The 16,047-nt window shown below is 39.8% G+C and overlaps 1 protein-coding gene across 3 annotated transcripts in view; it reads right to left on the bottom strand.

The window, feature by feature from the left end:
* The window catches only part of LOC129841030 (arfaptin-1-like), a 43,105-nt gene extending 37,877 nt beyond the window's left edge, over positions 1–5,228 (bottom strand). The window contains exons 1-2 of one of the 3 annotated variants that reach the window (XM_055909140.1): positions 5,072–5,228; positions 1,408–1,850 (exon numbers count right to left, since the gene is read on the bottom strand). In XM_055909140.1, coding sequence (XP_055765115.1) covers positions 1,408–1,848 — 441 coding nt within the window. In that variant the 5' untranslated portion in view covers positions 1,849–1,850; positions 5,072–5,228. Of the gene's footprint in view, positions 1–1,407; positions 1,851–5,071 lie in introns of those variants that run through there. The other 2 variants (XM_055909142.1, XM_055909143.1) reach the window with 2 other exon arrangements.
* Positions 5,229–16,047: the final 10,819 nt, after the last annotated feature.

Raw genomic sequence — 16,047 nt, 5'->3', positions numbered from 1 at the left:
TGACTGGGAACACAGAGGCAGCAGTCCAAATCACTGCCTACAGCAATTACCCAGCCATGTGACAGGCCTATTAAAATCAGGGTGCTGTATCCACACACACCCAGGAAACACTGGGTGTGATTCTTATAGGCTGACTACACCACTCGCGTCGCGTGCATGAGCGTTGCAAAATACATTTAGAAATCTATGTTATTCAATCATTGCACCCACACGCCAATGAGCGTCTGTGTTGCCAAGGGCTAAAATAGAACTCCTTTCTATTTCTGACGCAGCGCAAGTCCTGCCTCTCCCATCTCCTCATTGGTTATAACAACGTGGGTGATTGAAAGACGAACTGTGTTGCCGGTCGGTGTAGTAATACTATGAAAGTTTAGATGCCAATCACCATATAAGTTCAAAGATGAAAAAGCCTGGAAGGAGGAGAGATGACTAGAAACTATTAGTTTGGCCATTTTATGTGTGGATTAATTGTCAGAGTAGAGGACCTTTTGCATTTCAGGTAAAATAACAACTCAATGTTAATAACCCAGGACAAATTAGCTAGCAACAGCAAGCTGGCTAAATAGGACAAATTGCCATAAAGGTTTAATAGTTTTCGACCTGTCCCAAATTAATGTAATTGGTTCAGAGTTTGTTTTGATATTTTAACCTGCGTGTCGTCAGCGCGTTTGGTGTAGGGGGACAAAATAAATGTGCGCACGATGGCGTACGCGTGGAGCCGGTTTGGGTTCCGTGTTACGATTGCTGGGATCAGTCACACGTACAGGCCACACCATGGAAAGGATGGGACAATAGTGTCACTACTGCATAAAGGTGGCTGCTGGTATGCTGAGACTTGAAGGCAAACATAACATCATGGCTTGTACCTGTAAACACAACTCAATTAAAGTTATTCAATTAAAATACAAATTGAATGAAACAATTGTATTGGCATTAGGCGGAGAATGCATGCAGGGGAATTCACAGGAAGCATAGGCCATCACCAGCATTTTCACTGGTGCTACCAAACACCACAGTACAACTACTAACCAGGAAGTATACCCCATAAAACTAAGATAGTTACGCAAAATTTAAACCATCAACACAAATGCACTAGCCCATACACCTACTAGAGTTGCACCAAGCAGACAAATTTGAAAGGTAAGGGGTAGGCACAAAAAAAGGGGATCAACTATTAAAGGAAATTTAAAATCAATAATTATTGATTCAGAGCTTTAACTCGAGTTCATGTTGTATGTCGTTAAGAAATGGTTCATAAGCTATATCAGCATTGGATATCATAAAAATAACGATATCCTGAACTATGGTGTAATGCTATCCACGTTTTTGTGACATATAGCAACATGAACTAGAGGGCTGAAATTAATGATTCCCAGAGCTGTTCTCTGCATTGAAGATAAATATCACCTTTGTATGAGTATCTTCATTTTTCTTTTGTTCCTTTGGTGTATCATTATCAGTAGTCACTGTATGGCAATTTTCCCTTTTAGCACCGGCATTGTCAGAATGTGCATTGACACTAGTGTTTGGATCATCATCATCATCATCATGCTCAGCATTCACACTGTTTTGCGTAATTTCATTGTCGCTCTGAACATTATCCTTTTGAGCGCCATCGCTGTCGTCAGCATTATAGTTGTCATTTTGAACATCACTGTTGTTTTCAGCTCTGTCATCATGAGGAACTTCATCATTGTTCAGTACATAGTCAGTACAATCAAAGCTGTGAGCATCCTCCTTGCTCTCGCTTCGAAAGTCCTCAGTATTCTCAGCCTCCATAGATGAACCCACTTGCATGTCCTGGGCTGGAGCCTTCCTGGACTCAGCCTCAACACTGACTTTGGACATTCCTGAAAACAAACATAGGAGGGCATGAATAGGTCCCTGCCAGCCACCACATTTAATAACGTAGAGGGCATCGATCCAGGCAGCTGCATTGGAGGCCAACACCTCAAGACGCAAGATAACCGTCCTTTCAAGTTATTGATTTGCTGGGGGGAAAGAATGTAGCCTAAACTCATGGCACGCTTGCTTGTCCGTTGATTCTGTTTTACTAAGACTTAACAAGGAGTAAATAAGTGTGACAATATTACACAGGCTGACTATTGTTAAGAAGAAATACTAGGACTATTTTAAATGCAACTCCAAAGAGTGGCATAAAGAACCTGGGCCACTATTCCAAAGAGACAAATGTCAATGCACATTCTTGCATTCAATGGCAATTGACAAATTAGGTGAATAGCTGTGCTGCTGGATAGGCTAGTTCATCACCACACAATCATTGTTTGTGCAGGGATCTTAAACAATGTCTGCAGGGGCGATTCCAGGCAAAAGCGACATAAGTGGTCGCTTAGGGCCCCCAGCTGCCAGGGGGCCCAGATTGAAAATGACTAACAAAAACACTCAGATATCACAACATGGCATAAGTCATTACAAAATGTGTATAATTGCAGGAAATTACCTTTAAAAATGCAAAAATGTCTTTCCACCCCATTGGAAAAAGTGGCAGAATTGCAGGAAATTAGCTGTAGAACTGCAAATGCGAAACTGATTATAAAATTGAAATGTTCTCCACCGGACCCCATTGCAAAATGTGTAGAATTGCAGAAACATTGTTTTAAAACTGCAACTTTTTCTCTACGCCGAATGGCAAAATGTGTAGAATTGATGAAACATTGTTTTAAAACGGCAACTTTTTCTCTACGCCAAATGGCAAAATGTGTAGAATTGCAGAAACATTGTTTTAAAACTGCAACTTTTTCTCTACGCCGAATGGCAAAATGTGTAGAATTGCAGGTCACGAAATTTAAAACTAAAATGTCTCTCTTCAGTCAAGAGGAAGGCCACTAAAATGTTTTGAGGTGCGGGTCCCCTCAACCAAATCTCATGTAGGGCCCCCAAATGGCTAGAGCCAGCCCACTCTGACATTCAAGAAAATTTGAAGGACTAGAGGGTCTTGCTGATTCTTTTCTGTCACAACTTTATGACTGTTAACATAATCTCTCTTCCTGGTGGAGGAAACAAAGTAATTTTAATCTTAGGTGCACTTGTAGTATACAAAATATTAGGAACACCTGCTCTTTTCATGACAGACTGACAAGGTCAAAGCCATGATTCCTTATGGATTTCACTTGTTAAATCCACTTCAAATCAGTGTAGAAAAGGTGAGGAGACAGATTAAAGGATTTTTAAGACTTGAGACAATTGAGACAAGGATTGTGTATGTGTGCCATTCAGAGAGTGAATGGGCAAGACAAATTATTTAAGTGACTCTAGAGGGTGTCAAGAACTGCAACGCGGCTGGGTTTTTCAGGCGCAACAGTTTCCCGTGTGTTTCAGGAATGGTCCACCACCCAAAAGACTTCCAGCCAACTTGTAGGAAGCATTGGAGTCAACATGGGCCAGCTGCGGGAAGCATTGGAGTCAACATGGGCGAGCATCCCTGTGGAACGCTTGACACCTTGTAGAGTCCATGCCCCGACAGGTGAAGGCTGTTCTGAGGGCAAAAGGGGGTCAACTCAATATTAGGAAGGTGTTCCAAAATGTTTTGTACACCCAATGTATAGGCCTACTAATCTATGACTTTGACCATTCCTGCTTTGTAGGCAAACATAATTGTTCTCTCTGATCTCCTGGTAATACCACAAGACTGTGGCGCCAACTGTAAAACAGTGCTTCCTGTAGATGACCAGATATTAGACCATATACATGTCATGGAAAACAGATTTAAAGTTTTTAAAAAGTTAGTTAAAAAAACAGATTTAAGGTGGCAAAAAATATGACCATTTAGACCTCTGAACAGAGAACATTACTCTTCAACATTTTACTCATAACATTGAAGTAATGTTTTACTTTAAAATGAGGGCGCTGATGAATCCTGTTCAGTGAAGGAAGCGATTGTCATGATGACATGAAGCAAATATATCCAAATGAGGGGATGAGGGAAACAGCTGGTTATGTTGGATATCAATCAAACGTATTTATAAAGCCCTTCGTACATCAGCTGATGTCACAAAGTGTTGTACAGAAACCCAGCCTAAAACCCCAAACAATGCAGGTGTAGAAGCACGGATATGGTTGTTATTTGGCCATGTTATCAACCAATTCAAGTGTGATGAAATTACATTTCATGTTTTACACTTTATTCCATAACAGGGGGTGTTGTTGACATAAATGTCTGACTTTAGTGATATGTAGGCCCATACAGATAATAATGTAAGCAACAGGGAAATTTCGTTTGGCATGCCCCGTTGCCCCGGGTGGGTGGAGATTTTTGCAAAACATGCAAAACCCACCGGTCTAAATGTCATAATGGACACGTAAACGGTAGTCAGTTCAGTAGTTTGCTATCTTAAAAAAAAGAGGACATGCTAATTAGAAGCCATCTATAACGTTCTAATTTATCGAATGAAAATAAAACTATTGGCTAACTTTTAATTGATTGCGAGCTAAACCCTGAAAAAATGGTCTGGCTTTGCTGCTACCCTAGTATTCCATTATAACAAAGCAACACTCACTTTGGATGTAAAATAGTAACTAACCGCTACCTAGCGAACGTTATAATATGTCTTAGTTAAAACATTAACGTAGCTTGCTAGATAGCAGGTACAGAAACAGTTGCCTGTTAGCTGTAACGTTACTGTTAACTATGAATGACAATGTCGACACTGTCAATCAGAAGAACGTAACTAACTTGTTGCTTAACGTTGGCATTTGTCCAGCTGAGTTATCACCAAACGCGGAAACACGAGAACTAACTTTTAGAACTAATCACGGTAACGTTACTAGCTTTCTATACACAAATGTCATTGGTAATCCCATAGAACGGTGCACAATTGGCCCAGCGTCGTCCGAGTTAGGGGAGGGTTTGGCCGGGTAGGCCGTCATTGTAAAGAACAATTGTTCTTAACTGACTTGCCTAGTTAAATAAAGGTTAAATTTAAAAAGCTAGCTAAGTCACATGACACGGTCATAGACCGTCACTGTTAGCTAAACTTAGCTAGTTAGCTTGACTGCTTGTTGTTGTGCTGAAAAACTTAAATATGCAACTAATAATGTTCAGAAAATGTACCTGCAGCTTTTGTCCCGGACCTTTATCTCTGTGTTTCTTGGTGCAAAAGGTTCCACTCCCGGGATTTGTGAAAAAAATATAGCTAGCTTACTACTTACTCACTGTATAAAATGTATTTCAGCGCCCATTTGGTCCCTGGTGCCCCTGGCCTCTGTGAAGCTACCCATAATAAGGACGTCAGTGGAATTTGCAGTTCGTATTCAAAATAAAAGTTCCCCACTGAAACTGATTCAAACGGATACAAATAGTGGAATATTACTAGCTCATTCTAAACAAGGTTGGAATGTTGTTATATACCTTAAAAATAAATACAATACATAATTAATTTGACAAACAGTAAACAAAGAAACAACAGTTCAAATAGGGGAAGGACTGCCCGTTCCATGATCACGCCATCACGGTTGACAACTCCATTGTGTCCTCCTCCCAGAGCGCTAAGAACCTTGGCGTGATCCTGGACAACACCCTGTCGTTCTCAACTAACATCAAGGCGGTGGCCCGTTCCTGTAGGTTCATGCTCTACAACATCCGCAGAGTACGACCCTGCCTCACACAGGAAGCGGCGCAGGTCCTAATCCAGGCACTTGTCATCTCCCGTCTGGATTACTGCAACTCGCTGTTGGCTGGGCTCCCTGCCTGTGCCATCAAACCCCTACAACTCATCCAGAACGCCGCAGCCCGTCTGGTGTTCAACCTTCCCAAGTTCTCCCACGTCACCCCGCTCCTCCGCTCTCTCCACTGGCTTCCAGTTGAAGCTCGCATCCGCTACAAGACCATGGTGCTTGCCTACGGAGCTGTGAGGGTAACGGCACCTCAGTACCTTCAGGCTCTGATCAGGCCCTACACCCAAACAAGGGCACTGCGTTCATCCACCTCTGGCCTGCTCGCCTCCCTACCTCTGAGGAAGTACAGTTCCCGCTCAGCCCAGTCAAAACTGTTCGCTGCTCTGGCACCCCAATGGTGGAACAAACTCCCTCACGACGCCAGGACAGCGGAGTCAATCACCACCTTCCGGAGACACCTGAAACCCCACCTCTTTAAGGAATACCTAGGATAGGACAAAGTAATCCTTCTGACCCCCCCCTTAAAAGATTTAAAAGATTTAGATGCACTATTGTAAAGTGGCTGTTCCACTGGATATCTTAAGGTGAATGCACCAATTTGTAAGTCGCTCTGGATAAGAGCGTCTGCTAAATGACTTAAATGTAATGTAAATGTAAATAGCACTGTGTATGTATTAGACTGCATACTTGCATTAGGGGGATACATACACTGTATAGAGTGTATAAAACATTAGGAACACCTTCCTAATATTGAGTTCCATCCCTTTTTCTCTCAGAACAGCTTCAATTCATCAGGCATGGAATCTACAACGTGTCAAAGGTGTTCCATAGGGATGCTGGCCCATGTTGATTCCAATGCTTCCCACAGTTGTGTCAAGTTTATTTTTATTTTTTTATTTTTTGGGGGGGTGGATCAGCTTAATATTGCGGAAAGAATGTTGCTTCCAATGTAATTGTCTGCATCATTTCCAATCCCCCATATTTTTTGGGGTAAATATATATATCCATTCACGTATGCATACATATTTTTATTTATTTATTTTATTTATTTATTTATTTTACCGTTATTTTACCAGGTAAGTTGACTGAGAACACGTTCTCATTTGCAGCAACGACCTGGGGAATAGTTACAGGGGAGAGGAGGGGGATGAATGAGCCAATTGTAAACTGGGGATTATTAGGTGACCATGATGGTTTGAGGGCCAGATTGGGAATTTAGCCAGGACACCGGGGTTAACACCCCTACTCTTACGATAAGTGCCATGGGATCTTTAATGACCTCAGAGAGTCAGGACACCCGTTTAACGTCCCATCCGAAAGACGGCACCCTACACAGGGCAGTGTCCCCAATCACTGCCCTGGGGCATTGGGATATTTTTTAGACCAGAGGAAAGAGTGCCTCCTACTGGCCCTCCAACACCACTTCCAGCAGCATCTGGTCTCCCATCCAGGGACTGACCAGGACCAACCCTGCTTAACTTCAGAATCAAGCCAGCAGTGGTATGCAGGGTGGTATGCTGCTGGCCAATATATACACATATATACATACACATACCTACATAGATATACATACTTTTTAAAAAGAGTATACCTCTATTATTATTCCCCGCAAACCCTACCACCGATCCCCCAATTGGAGTAAACTGATAAACATTTCTGTTTTTACCTTCAATTTATACATCTTATACACATTTTACAGACACAGTCTACTTTATAATAGTTCTCTCTTGTTTGTTCTTAGTCCTTCCTCTATTTCTGTTGTCCATCCAGTTTGATTTCCACTTGTAACTGTGCTATTTCACAATAGCTCCGCACCTATACACATTTCACAGATCCCGTATGCCCTACATTGTTTATCTTGTTATTAGTCCCACCCTTCAGCTCCACTCAACCTTTCCCATCTATCTTCCAACATCATCCATTTCGGATTTTTATTTGCCATATATTTTTCAACTGTGCTGTGATGCTTCACAAAAGATTTGAATCTTCCTATTCTCATAGCTTCCACGGATTGTAAATTAAAAATAAACATTTTTGCTAAAATAATTATTATATTATTGATTGATTGACAATGGCTTTTCAAATCCCCCAGTATTGCTATCTGTAGCGTTAGTTCTACGCAAATGTTGCAATTCTTCAACCATTCCTGGACCTGTGACCAAAAACGAGCTACATGCGGACAATACCAAAATAAATGGTCTAATGACTCTGCCTCCTCACAGCAGAATCTACAGAGCTGGGAAGATTGTATCCCCCATATATATAACATTCTATTAGTTGCAAGAATTTTGTACAATAATTTAAATTTAAAAAATTCGAAGTTTTGAATCCGGCGTTGTTTTGCGTATCAATTCATAAACCATGTGCCATGGAATAGGTACATCGAAAATCTCTTCCCAACTATTTTGCAATTTATATGGCACAGCTGTAAGTTTTTTGGTCCTTAAATGAAATTGGTATATGTTTTTATTTATCACACTTTTCTTTAACCATTTATGTTCTTTAATATAAGGCCGACATACAAGTTCCTTACTTTTATCCCCTTCCACCTGCCTCTTCCATTTTTGTGGTAATGCCGCAATTAATTGGTTGTAATTTTGGGTAGAGCAGACATTTCCATATGTCTGTGTTAGCTGCATGTGTGACATTACTCCACCAGTCCTATTTATGATATCATTCACAAAAATTATACCTTTTTTAAACATTTCTTCGATAAATACAGTTTTTTTATCAATTACTATATTTGAATTTAACCACAAGATTTGTTGTACTATTTGTTCCGTCCTTTCAGGTGGATTAAACTGAAATTGCAACCAACTTTCTAAGGCTTGTTTAAAAAATAAAGATATTTTGGAAATTATTTCCTTTTCAAGCAACCGAAAGTGAGCAGGTGTAATCTGAATAAAGGGAAAAAGGCCCTTCTTGAACATAGGATGAGACATTCGTACCAATCTACTAGAGAACCAGTTTGGATTTAAGTATAACTTTTGTATGACTGATGCCTTTAGTGAGAGGTCTAATGCTTTAATATTTAATAATTTCTGCCCTCCAAATTCATATTCGTTATATAAATAGGCCCTTTTAATTTTATCTGGCTTGCCGTTCCAAATAAAATTGAATATTTTTTGTTCATATAATTTAAAAAGCAGGTCACTAGGTGTAGGCAAAACCATAAGCAAATAGGTAAACTGTGATATGATTAAAGAGTTAATCAGGGTGATTTTGTGGTGGTACCGTGTGGCTCAGTTGGTAGAGCATGGCGCTTGCAACGCCAGGGTTGTGGGTTCAATTACCACGGGGGGACCAGGGTTCAATTCCCACGGGGGGACCAGGATGAATATGTATGAACTTTCCAATTTGTAAGTCGCTCTGGATAAGAGTGTCTGCTAAATGACTTAAATGTAAATTTTCCCACAAATATAGAGGTATTTTCCTTTCCATGGTAGCAAGATCTTATCTATTTTTGCTAACTTTCTATAAAAATTTATTGGAGTGAGATCATTTCTTTCTTTTGGGATTTGTATACCGAGTATGTCCACATCACCGTCAGACCATTTAATTGGTAAACTACATGGCAATGTAAAATGTGTATTTTTTAGTGATCCAATACGTAATATGGTACATTTATCATAATTTGGTTTTATTCCAGAGAGGATAGCAAATGTATCTAGATCCTCTAAGAGGCCGTGGAGAGTTTCTAGTTGTGGTTTTAAAAGAAAACATGAATCATCAGCGTACAATGACACCTTAGTTTTTAGGCCCTGGATTTCTAATCCCTTAATATTAATGTTTGATCTAATTTTAACAGCTAACATTTCGATGGCAATAATAAATAGATATGCCGATAGTGGACAACCTTGTTTTACTCCTCTAGATAGTTTAAAACTTTCTGAGATGTAGCCATTATTTACTATTTTACACCTAGGGTTACTATACATAATTTTTACCCATTTTATAAGAGATTCCTCAAAATTTAAATATTCTAGGCATTTATATATAAACTCCAGTCGTACTTTATCAAAAGCCTTTTCAAAATCAGCTATGAAAACCAGGCCTGGTGTCCCCGATATTTCATAGTGTTCCATTGGTTCCAGTACTTGCCTTGTATTATCTCCAATGTATCGTCCATGTAAAAAACCTGTCTGATTAGGATGAATAATATCTGACAAAACTTTTTTTATTCTATGCTCCAAGCATTTTGCTAGGATTTTTGCATCACAACACTGAAGTGTAAGAGGTCTCCAATTTTTTAAATGGACTGGATCTTTATATATACCACTTGGGTCCTGTTTCAGTAATAATGATATCACACCTTCTTGTTGCGTGTCTGATAATCTATCATTTATATAGGAGTGGTTAAAACAAGCTAATAATGGTCCTTTGAGTATATCAAAAAAATGTTTGTATACTTCCACTGGTATGCCATCCAGTCCTGGAGTTTTCCCATCCTTAAAGGCCCCAATTGCATCAAGTAGTTCCTCCTCTGTAATTAGGCCTTCACATGAGTCTTTCTGTACAGATGTTAATTTTACATTATTATTAGGGAAAAAATCCATACAATTAGTTTCAGTTAGTGGAGATGGAGGAGCCTGAAACGAAAATATATTCTTAAAGTACTTTACTTCCGCTTTCAAAATATCATTTGGTGAATCATGCGTGACTCCATCATTTGTAACAAGTTTTAATACGTTTTTTTTGGTAGCATTTCTATATTGACGATTGAAAAAGAATTTGGTGCATTTTTCCCCATATTCCATCCAGTTCGCTTTATTTTTGTAATATATTACACTGGATCTTTCTTGAATAAGTTCCTCCATTTCTTTTTGTTTTTCCTCTAACTTATTCTGTGCCTCTATGGTACCGTTTTTATTGTTATCTAACTGTACTGTTAGTCCTTCAATTTCCTTTGTTAATATGGACTCTTTTGATCGAAATTGCTTTTGTTTTATAGATGAGTACTGAATTGCATGGCCTCTAAATGCACACTTAAAAGTGTCCCATACAATATGGGGATCTGCTGTACCTATGTTATGTCTAAAAAAGTCAGTTATAAATTCTTCTGTCCTAGTTCTAAACAAGCTATCATCTAGTAGGCTTTGATTAAATTTCCAATATCCTCGCTCACGTGGAAATTCTGTAAGAGTAATATATATGCCAATTATGTGATGGTCCGACCGCATTCTGTCCCCTATCAAACACTTTTTAACTTTTGGTGCCAGAGAGAATGATATAAGAAAGTAGTCAAGGCGACTAGCTTGATTAAGCCTCCGCCATGTATATCTCACTAGGTCAGGGTATTTAAGTCTCCATATATCCACTAATTCCAATACATCCATGACATTCCTGATTTCCTTAAGTGCCTGAGGGTGATAGTTTGTAGTGTGACTTCCTTTCCGGTCCATAGAGGTATTTAAGACCGTATTAAAATCTCCCACTATAATAATAGAGTCTAGTGTTGCTTGTAGAGTTGATACATTCTTATATATATTGTCAAAGAAGCTTGGATCATCATTATTCGGACCGTATAGGTTAATAAGCCATATATGTTTATTGTCCAATAACATATTTAAAATAATCCATCTACCTTGAGGATCTGTTTGGACAAGTTGCACATTTGGATCAAAGTTATTATTAATTAAAACCATCACCCCTTTTGAATTTCTTTGCCCATGGGAGAAATATATTTTGCCCCCCCAGTTCTTTTTCCACAAAACTTGATCTAAAACTGTCGAATGGGTTTCCTGTAAACAGTAGATATTATAATCCTTCTCTTTTAGCCAGGTAAATACTGATCGTCTTTTCTTATTATCTGCTAAGCCATTACAATTGTAACTGGCTATACTTATTTCACCACTTACCATAATGAGACACACCTTTCAATTATTTTTATCAAAATATATGTTTGTAAACGTCCTATTAAAAAGTAACATAATGATTGAGTGTCTATATAGTTGTACCATGACATTTGCATCTCCACTAAGCAAACCTCCAATTGGTCCCCACTATTCCACCCGCCAAAAGCCCCCATCTCGAGTTGGGTTGTCATCCCAATGCCCGGCAGACCACCCCCGACCCCCCGCATCGCACAGCCCGGACCGACTGGGATCCATCCTTCGAAAAGTGCACACAGCACCATCCACCGAACCGAAGCAGATCCATTGCCAAATGCATTTCCATCGCCCTCACCTCGATTTTTATTACATATTGCTGTGAATCATCCTCTATAGTCCCTAACATCTTTTACTTCTTCCTTCGCAACAGTTGTGGGATACACACATACACCCACACACATTCAGCCCTTACCCCCACACAACCATAAGCTCACCCTCTCAACAATTGCACCATCCCAGAGCCCAACTCAAGATGGGTCATGATTTACAAATGTACTTGCAGTTGCAGCTGCATGAGAAGGCCTGCAAGACCGCGCAAAAAATGAGCATAAATGTAGAGATTTATTTACCATTGTCACATCCTAGATGATGGAGGTCAAATGTACACCTTCTTCCTGAAACACCCACAATACGGTCATCCATTTTGACCATGTTCCCAAGCATCTCCATGCAGTCCGATTGGTTTCGTGCCACCAGGGCCACAATAATATACCCCCTCTCTGAATGTCCGAGTGTGACCCCCTCCCCATGGGTTACTGCAGCTAGTGTTGCCAGCACTGCCACTGCCTGGGTGGGGGCACCCCACCGGAATCCCCACCGGCTAGGTACAAGGTCGTCAAGGTTCTCATTAGCAGCTTTGAGAATTTCCTTGTTTATTATGCTCTCCCTTTAGGGGGCTTTGGCTTTGCAGGACCAACCCTGCCAAGCAGGCTCAGAATCTTGAGGGGGCAGTGCTGCTCATGGTCCCTGTCCTCATTTTGGCTGCATACAGACCGTTTACAGCATGCACATAAAACAGTTAGGGACTTCTCCTTAGTATCTGGGCCATTCATGTGGGTGTCTAGGGTATAGGGCCATGGACCGTACCATTAAAATAGGATAATAAATAATTAGATATAATTTATTTTAAAAACGTAGTTCCCCATGATAGGACAATAAATAAATAAGACGTATAATTCATTATAAAAGTATATCCATCATTTGAACAACATTGAAAGCCCTCTCATACCCGGCCCACAGCAATACACTGGCTCTGGGATATGCAACTATTTCATTACTCACTCACTCAACTTTCCAGACATAACAAATAAAAATAAACACACACCACACCATCCACACATACTGTGCCTTCTGTTTACTTAGTTTTTATCTTCACTATGTAGAAATAGTGCTTGTGTTCAATTAGTTATATGTGAAGATTTATAGAAAAGCTATATTTTGTATTGTATTGTTACAATCAGTAACCGGGCTTGAATTGTGTTCATTTTCCTCATCTATGAGAACTTTGTAATTTTTAAAATAACCATGGAGTAATCTTTGTGTCTCTGAACAACTGGTTAACAATATATAGTTTATCCACGACGAGAGCTACTCGTTTCGCTTTTAATCTATTTTCTTTGAAAATTGGATACAGAACTTTGCACCGTTCTGCAATTTCTTTCGGAAACTGATCATTCATGCCAATTTTGGTCCCAGCAAGTCTTTTACCCAGGCTTTTAACCATTATTTTATCTTTAAATTAAGCAAATTTGGCAACGATTGGGCGTTCGTACCTCTGCCCTCTCTGTCCCAGGCGGTGTACACGTTCAAGTTGGATCTTATGATAACTTCGCGTGGAATCTGAAGCGCTGCAAAAAGGAACTCTCTAACTACAGATTCAGGAACCTCTCCTTCTTTCTCTTGGATACCTGTAAGTACCAAATTCTCTCTCATGGATCTAGTTTGTATGTCCAGTAAGCATTCTTTCAGAACTTTTTCTCCTTTTTAAATTCATTCATTTCGGTTTCAATCTTATTGACCGTCACTTTTAGCGCGTGTGTTTCCTTCTCCAATGTTGCAGCTTTTTCATCACTCATCTCTAGGCTTGCCTTCAAGTCTTTTATATCTTTACTAACTAATTCAAGTATACCCAGTTTGTCATTTATTGATTTTAACAGATCGGTTTCGACCTTTACCATTGCTGGTGTTGAGAATATTAGATCATCCATGTCGGTTGAGGAGTCACGTTTTCGTTTTTGCTTCGGTTCCCCTGTCTTATTCTCCGTCATGTTTGGGTGTTGCTTGTTTTCGTAATATTTGTCGATAAATGTCTCTAGTCTTAGGATTTGTTTTGTGTTATTATCCAGATTGAAGGTTATCACCCACCAGATTATTTAGTGCTAATATTTTAGTCTAATTTAGCAGATATTTCGAATATTATGTTTTATCTTGAGGTGCTCTACATAACTTTGTTCAGTCCGCCATTACCTTTACGTCCTACGTCTACGTCTCTAGAAGGCTAATGTTAATTACGCACCTGTGTCAAGTTGTCTGGTTGTCCTTTTGGTGGTGGACCATTCTTGAAACACACAGGAAACTGTTGAGCGTGAAAAACCTAGCAGCATTGCAGTTTTTGACACACTCAAGCCGGTGCACCTGGCACCTATGTAAGAAATTGAAATAGAGACTGGAAACTAGCAATAACTACACTTCAACATAAGCCATATATTATACAAAAACACACATACTCCTCATTTCTCTTGGACATATGCTGGACTTAAGACACCAACTATAGACACACATGATTCCCCTCCCCCATAATAACCACAGACACACCCAACCCATGGTTGGACCTCAGGACAAAGAACTCTCAGGAACCAATGGAACGTGGACACCAGGCCTGATCAGGACTACCCAAGACCCAGATCGACCAATCGGAAGGCCGGACTCGCAGATCTACCTACTTTGCTTGTTGTCTGTATAGTACTGAACAATTCTGAAAACTCTCTCTTTGCCTGACGACCCCATACGGATCGGATAGAAGGAGCCGTGCTGCACGCTTTGCATAATATTTTTACACTTGAATAAACCTGCCTTATTATAAAATTATCCACCTCGTCCTATGTCTCCACTTGGTCTCCTGTCTCAAGTAAAACGAATTATTAACACCTACTACCATACCCCTTTCAAAGGCACTTAAATATTTTGTCTTTCCCATTCACCCCTCTGAATGGCACACATACACAATCCATGTTTCACTTGTTATCCAATACACATATTTGAATGACTGGTGAGGTGATTTCACATAGTCAAAGTCCTGCAATAAGAGCTATGACGATAATATTTGTGTAAATTCTTTGGAAATGTAATCTGTGGGTGTCACTGTGTAGGCTGATACCCAATACAGTGCATTCGGAAAGTATTCAGACCCCATTAATTTTCCCACTTTAAAAAAAAGTTACAGCATTATTAAAAAATAATAATCCTAATCTATCTACACACAACACCCCATAATGACAAAGTGAAAACAGGATTTTAGAAATGTTGCAAATCTATTAAAAGTTTTAAAAAACAGAAACACCTTATTTACAGTACATACGTTTTCAGGCCCTTTGCTATGAGACTCCAAAGTGAGCTCAGGTGAATACTGTTTCCATTGATCATCCTTGAGATGTTTCAACAACTTGATTGGAGTCCACCTGTGGTAAATTCAATGGATTGGACATGATTTGGAAAGGCACACGAATCAAATCAAAATAAAATGTTATTGGTTACATACACCTGTCTAGCAGATGTTATTGCTGGTGTAGTGAAATGCTTGTGTTTCTAGCAACGACAGTGCAGTAATATCTAACAATATCTAACAATTTCCCAACATATACCCAATACACACAAATCTAAGTAAGGAATGGAATGAATAATATGTACATATATGAACGAGCAATGTCAGAGCGGCATAGAGTAAGATACAGTAGAATAGTATAGAATACACTATATACATATGAGATGAGTAATGCAAGATATGTAAACATTAAACATTAAAGTGACTAGTGTTCCATTTATTAAAGTGGCCAGTCTATTTATATAGGCAGCAGCCTCGACGTGCTAGTGATGGCTTTTTAACACCTGTCTATATAAGGTCCCACAGTTGACTGTGCATGTCAGAGCAAAAACCAAGCCATTGTGGTGACCGAGAACCCGATGTTCACTCTGACAGAGCTCCAGTGTTCCTCTGTGGAGATGGGAGAACCTTCCAAAAGGACAACCATCTCTGCAGCACTCCACCAATCAGGCCTTTATGGTAGAGTGGCCAGACGGAAGCCTCTCCTCAATAAAAGGCACATGACAGCCTGCTTGTAGTTTGCCAAAACTAGACCATGAGAAACAAGATTCGCTGATCTGATGAAATTAGAGATTGAGCTCTTTGGCCTGAATGCCATGGGTCACGTGTGGATGAAACCAGGCACTGCTCATCACCTGGACAATACCATCCCTACGGTGAAGCATGGTGGTGGCAGCCTCATGCTGTGGGGATGGTTTTCAG

The sequence above is a fragment of the Salvelinus fontinalis genome, chromosome 42 (genome assembly GCF_029448725.1).
Source record: "Salvelinus fontinalis isolate EN_2023a chromosome 42, ASM2944872v1, whole genome shotgun sequence".
NCBI lineage: Eukaryota > Metazoa > Chordata > Actinopteri > Salmoniformes > Salmonidae > Salvelinus > Salvelinus fontinalis.
The sequence above is the reverse complement of the archived record's forward strand: the minus strand, read 5'-3'. Positions and strand labels throughout refer to the sequence as shown.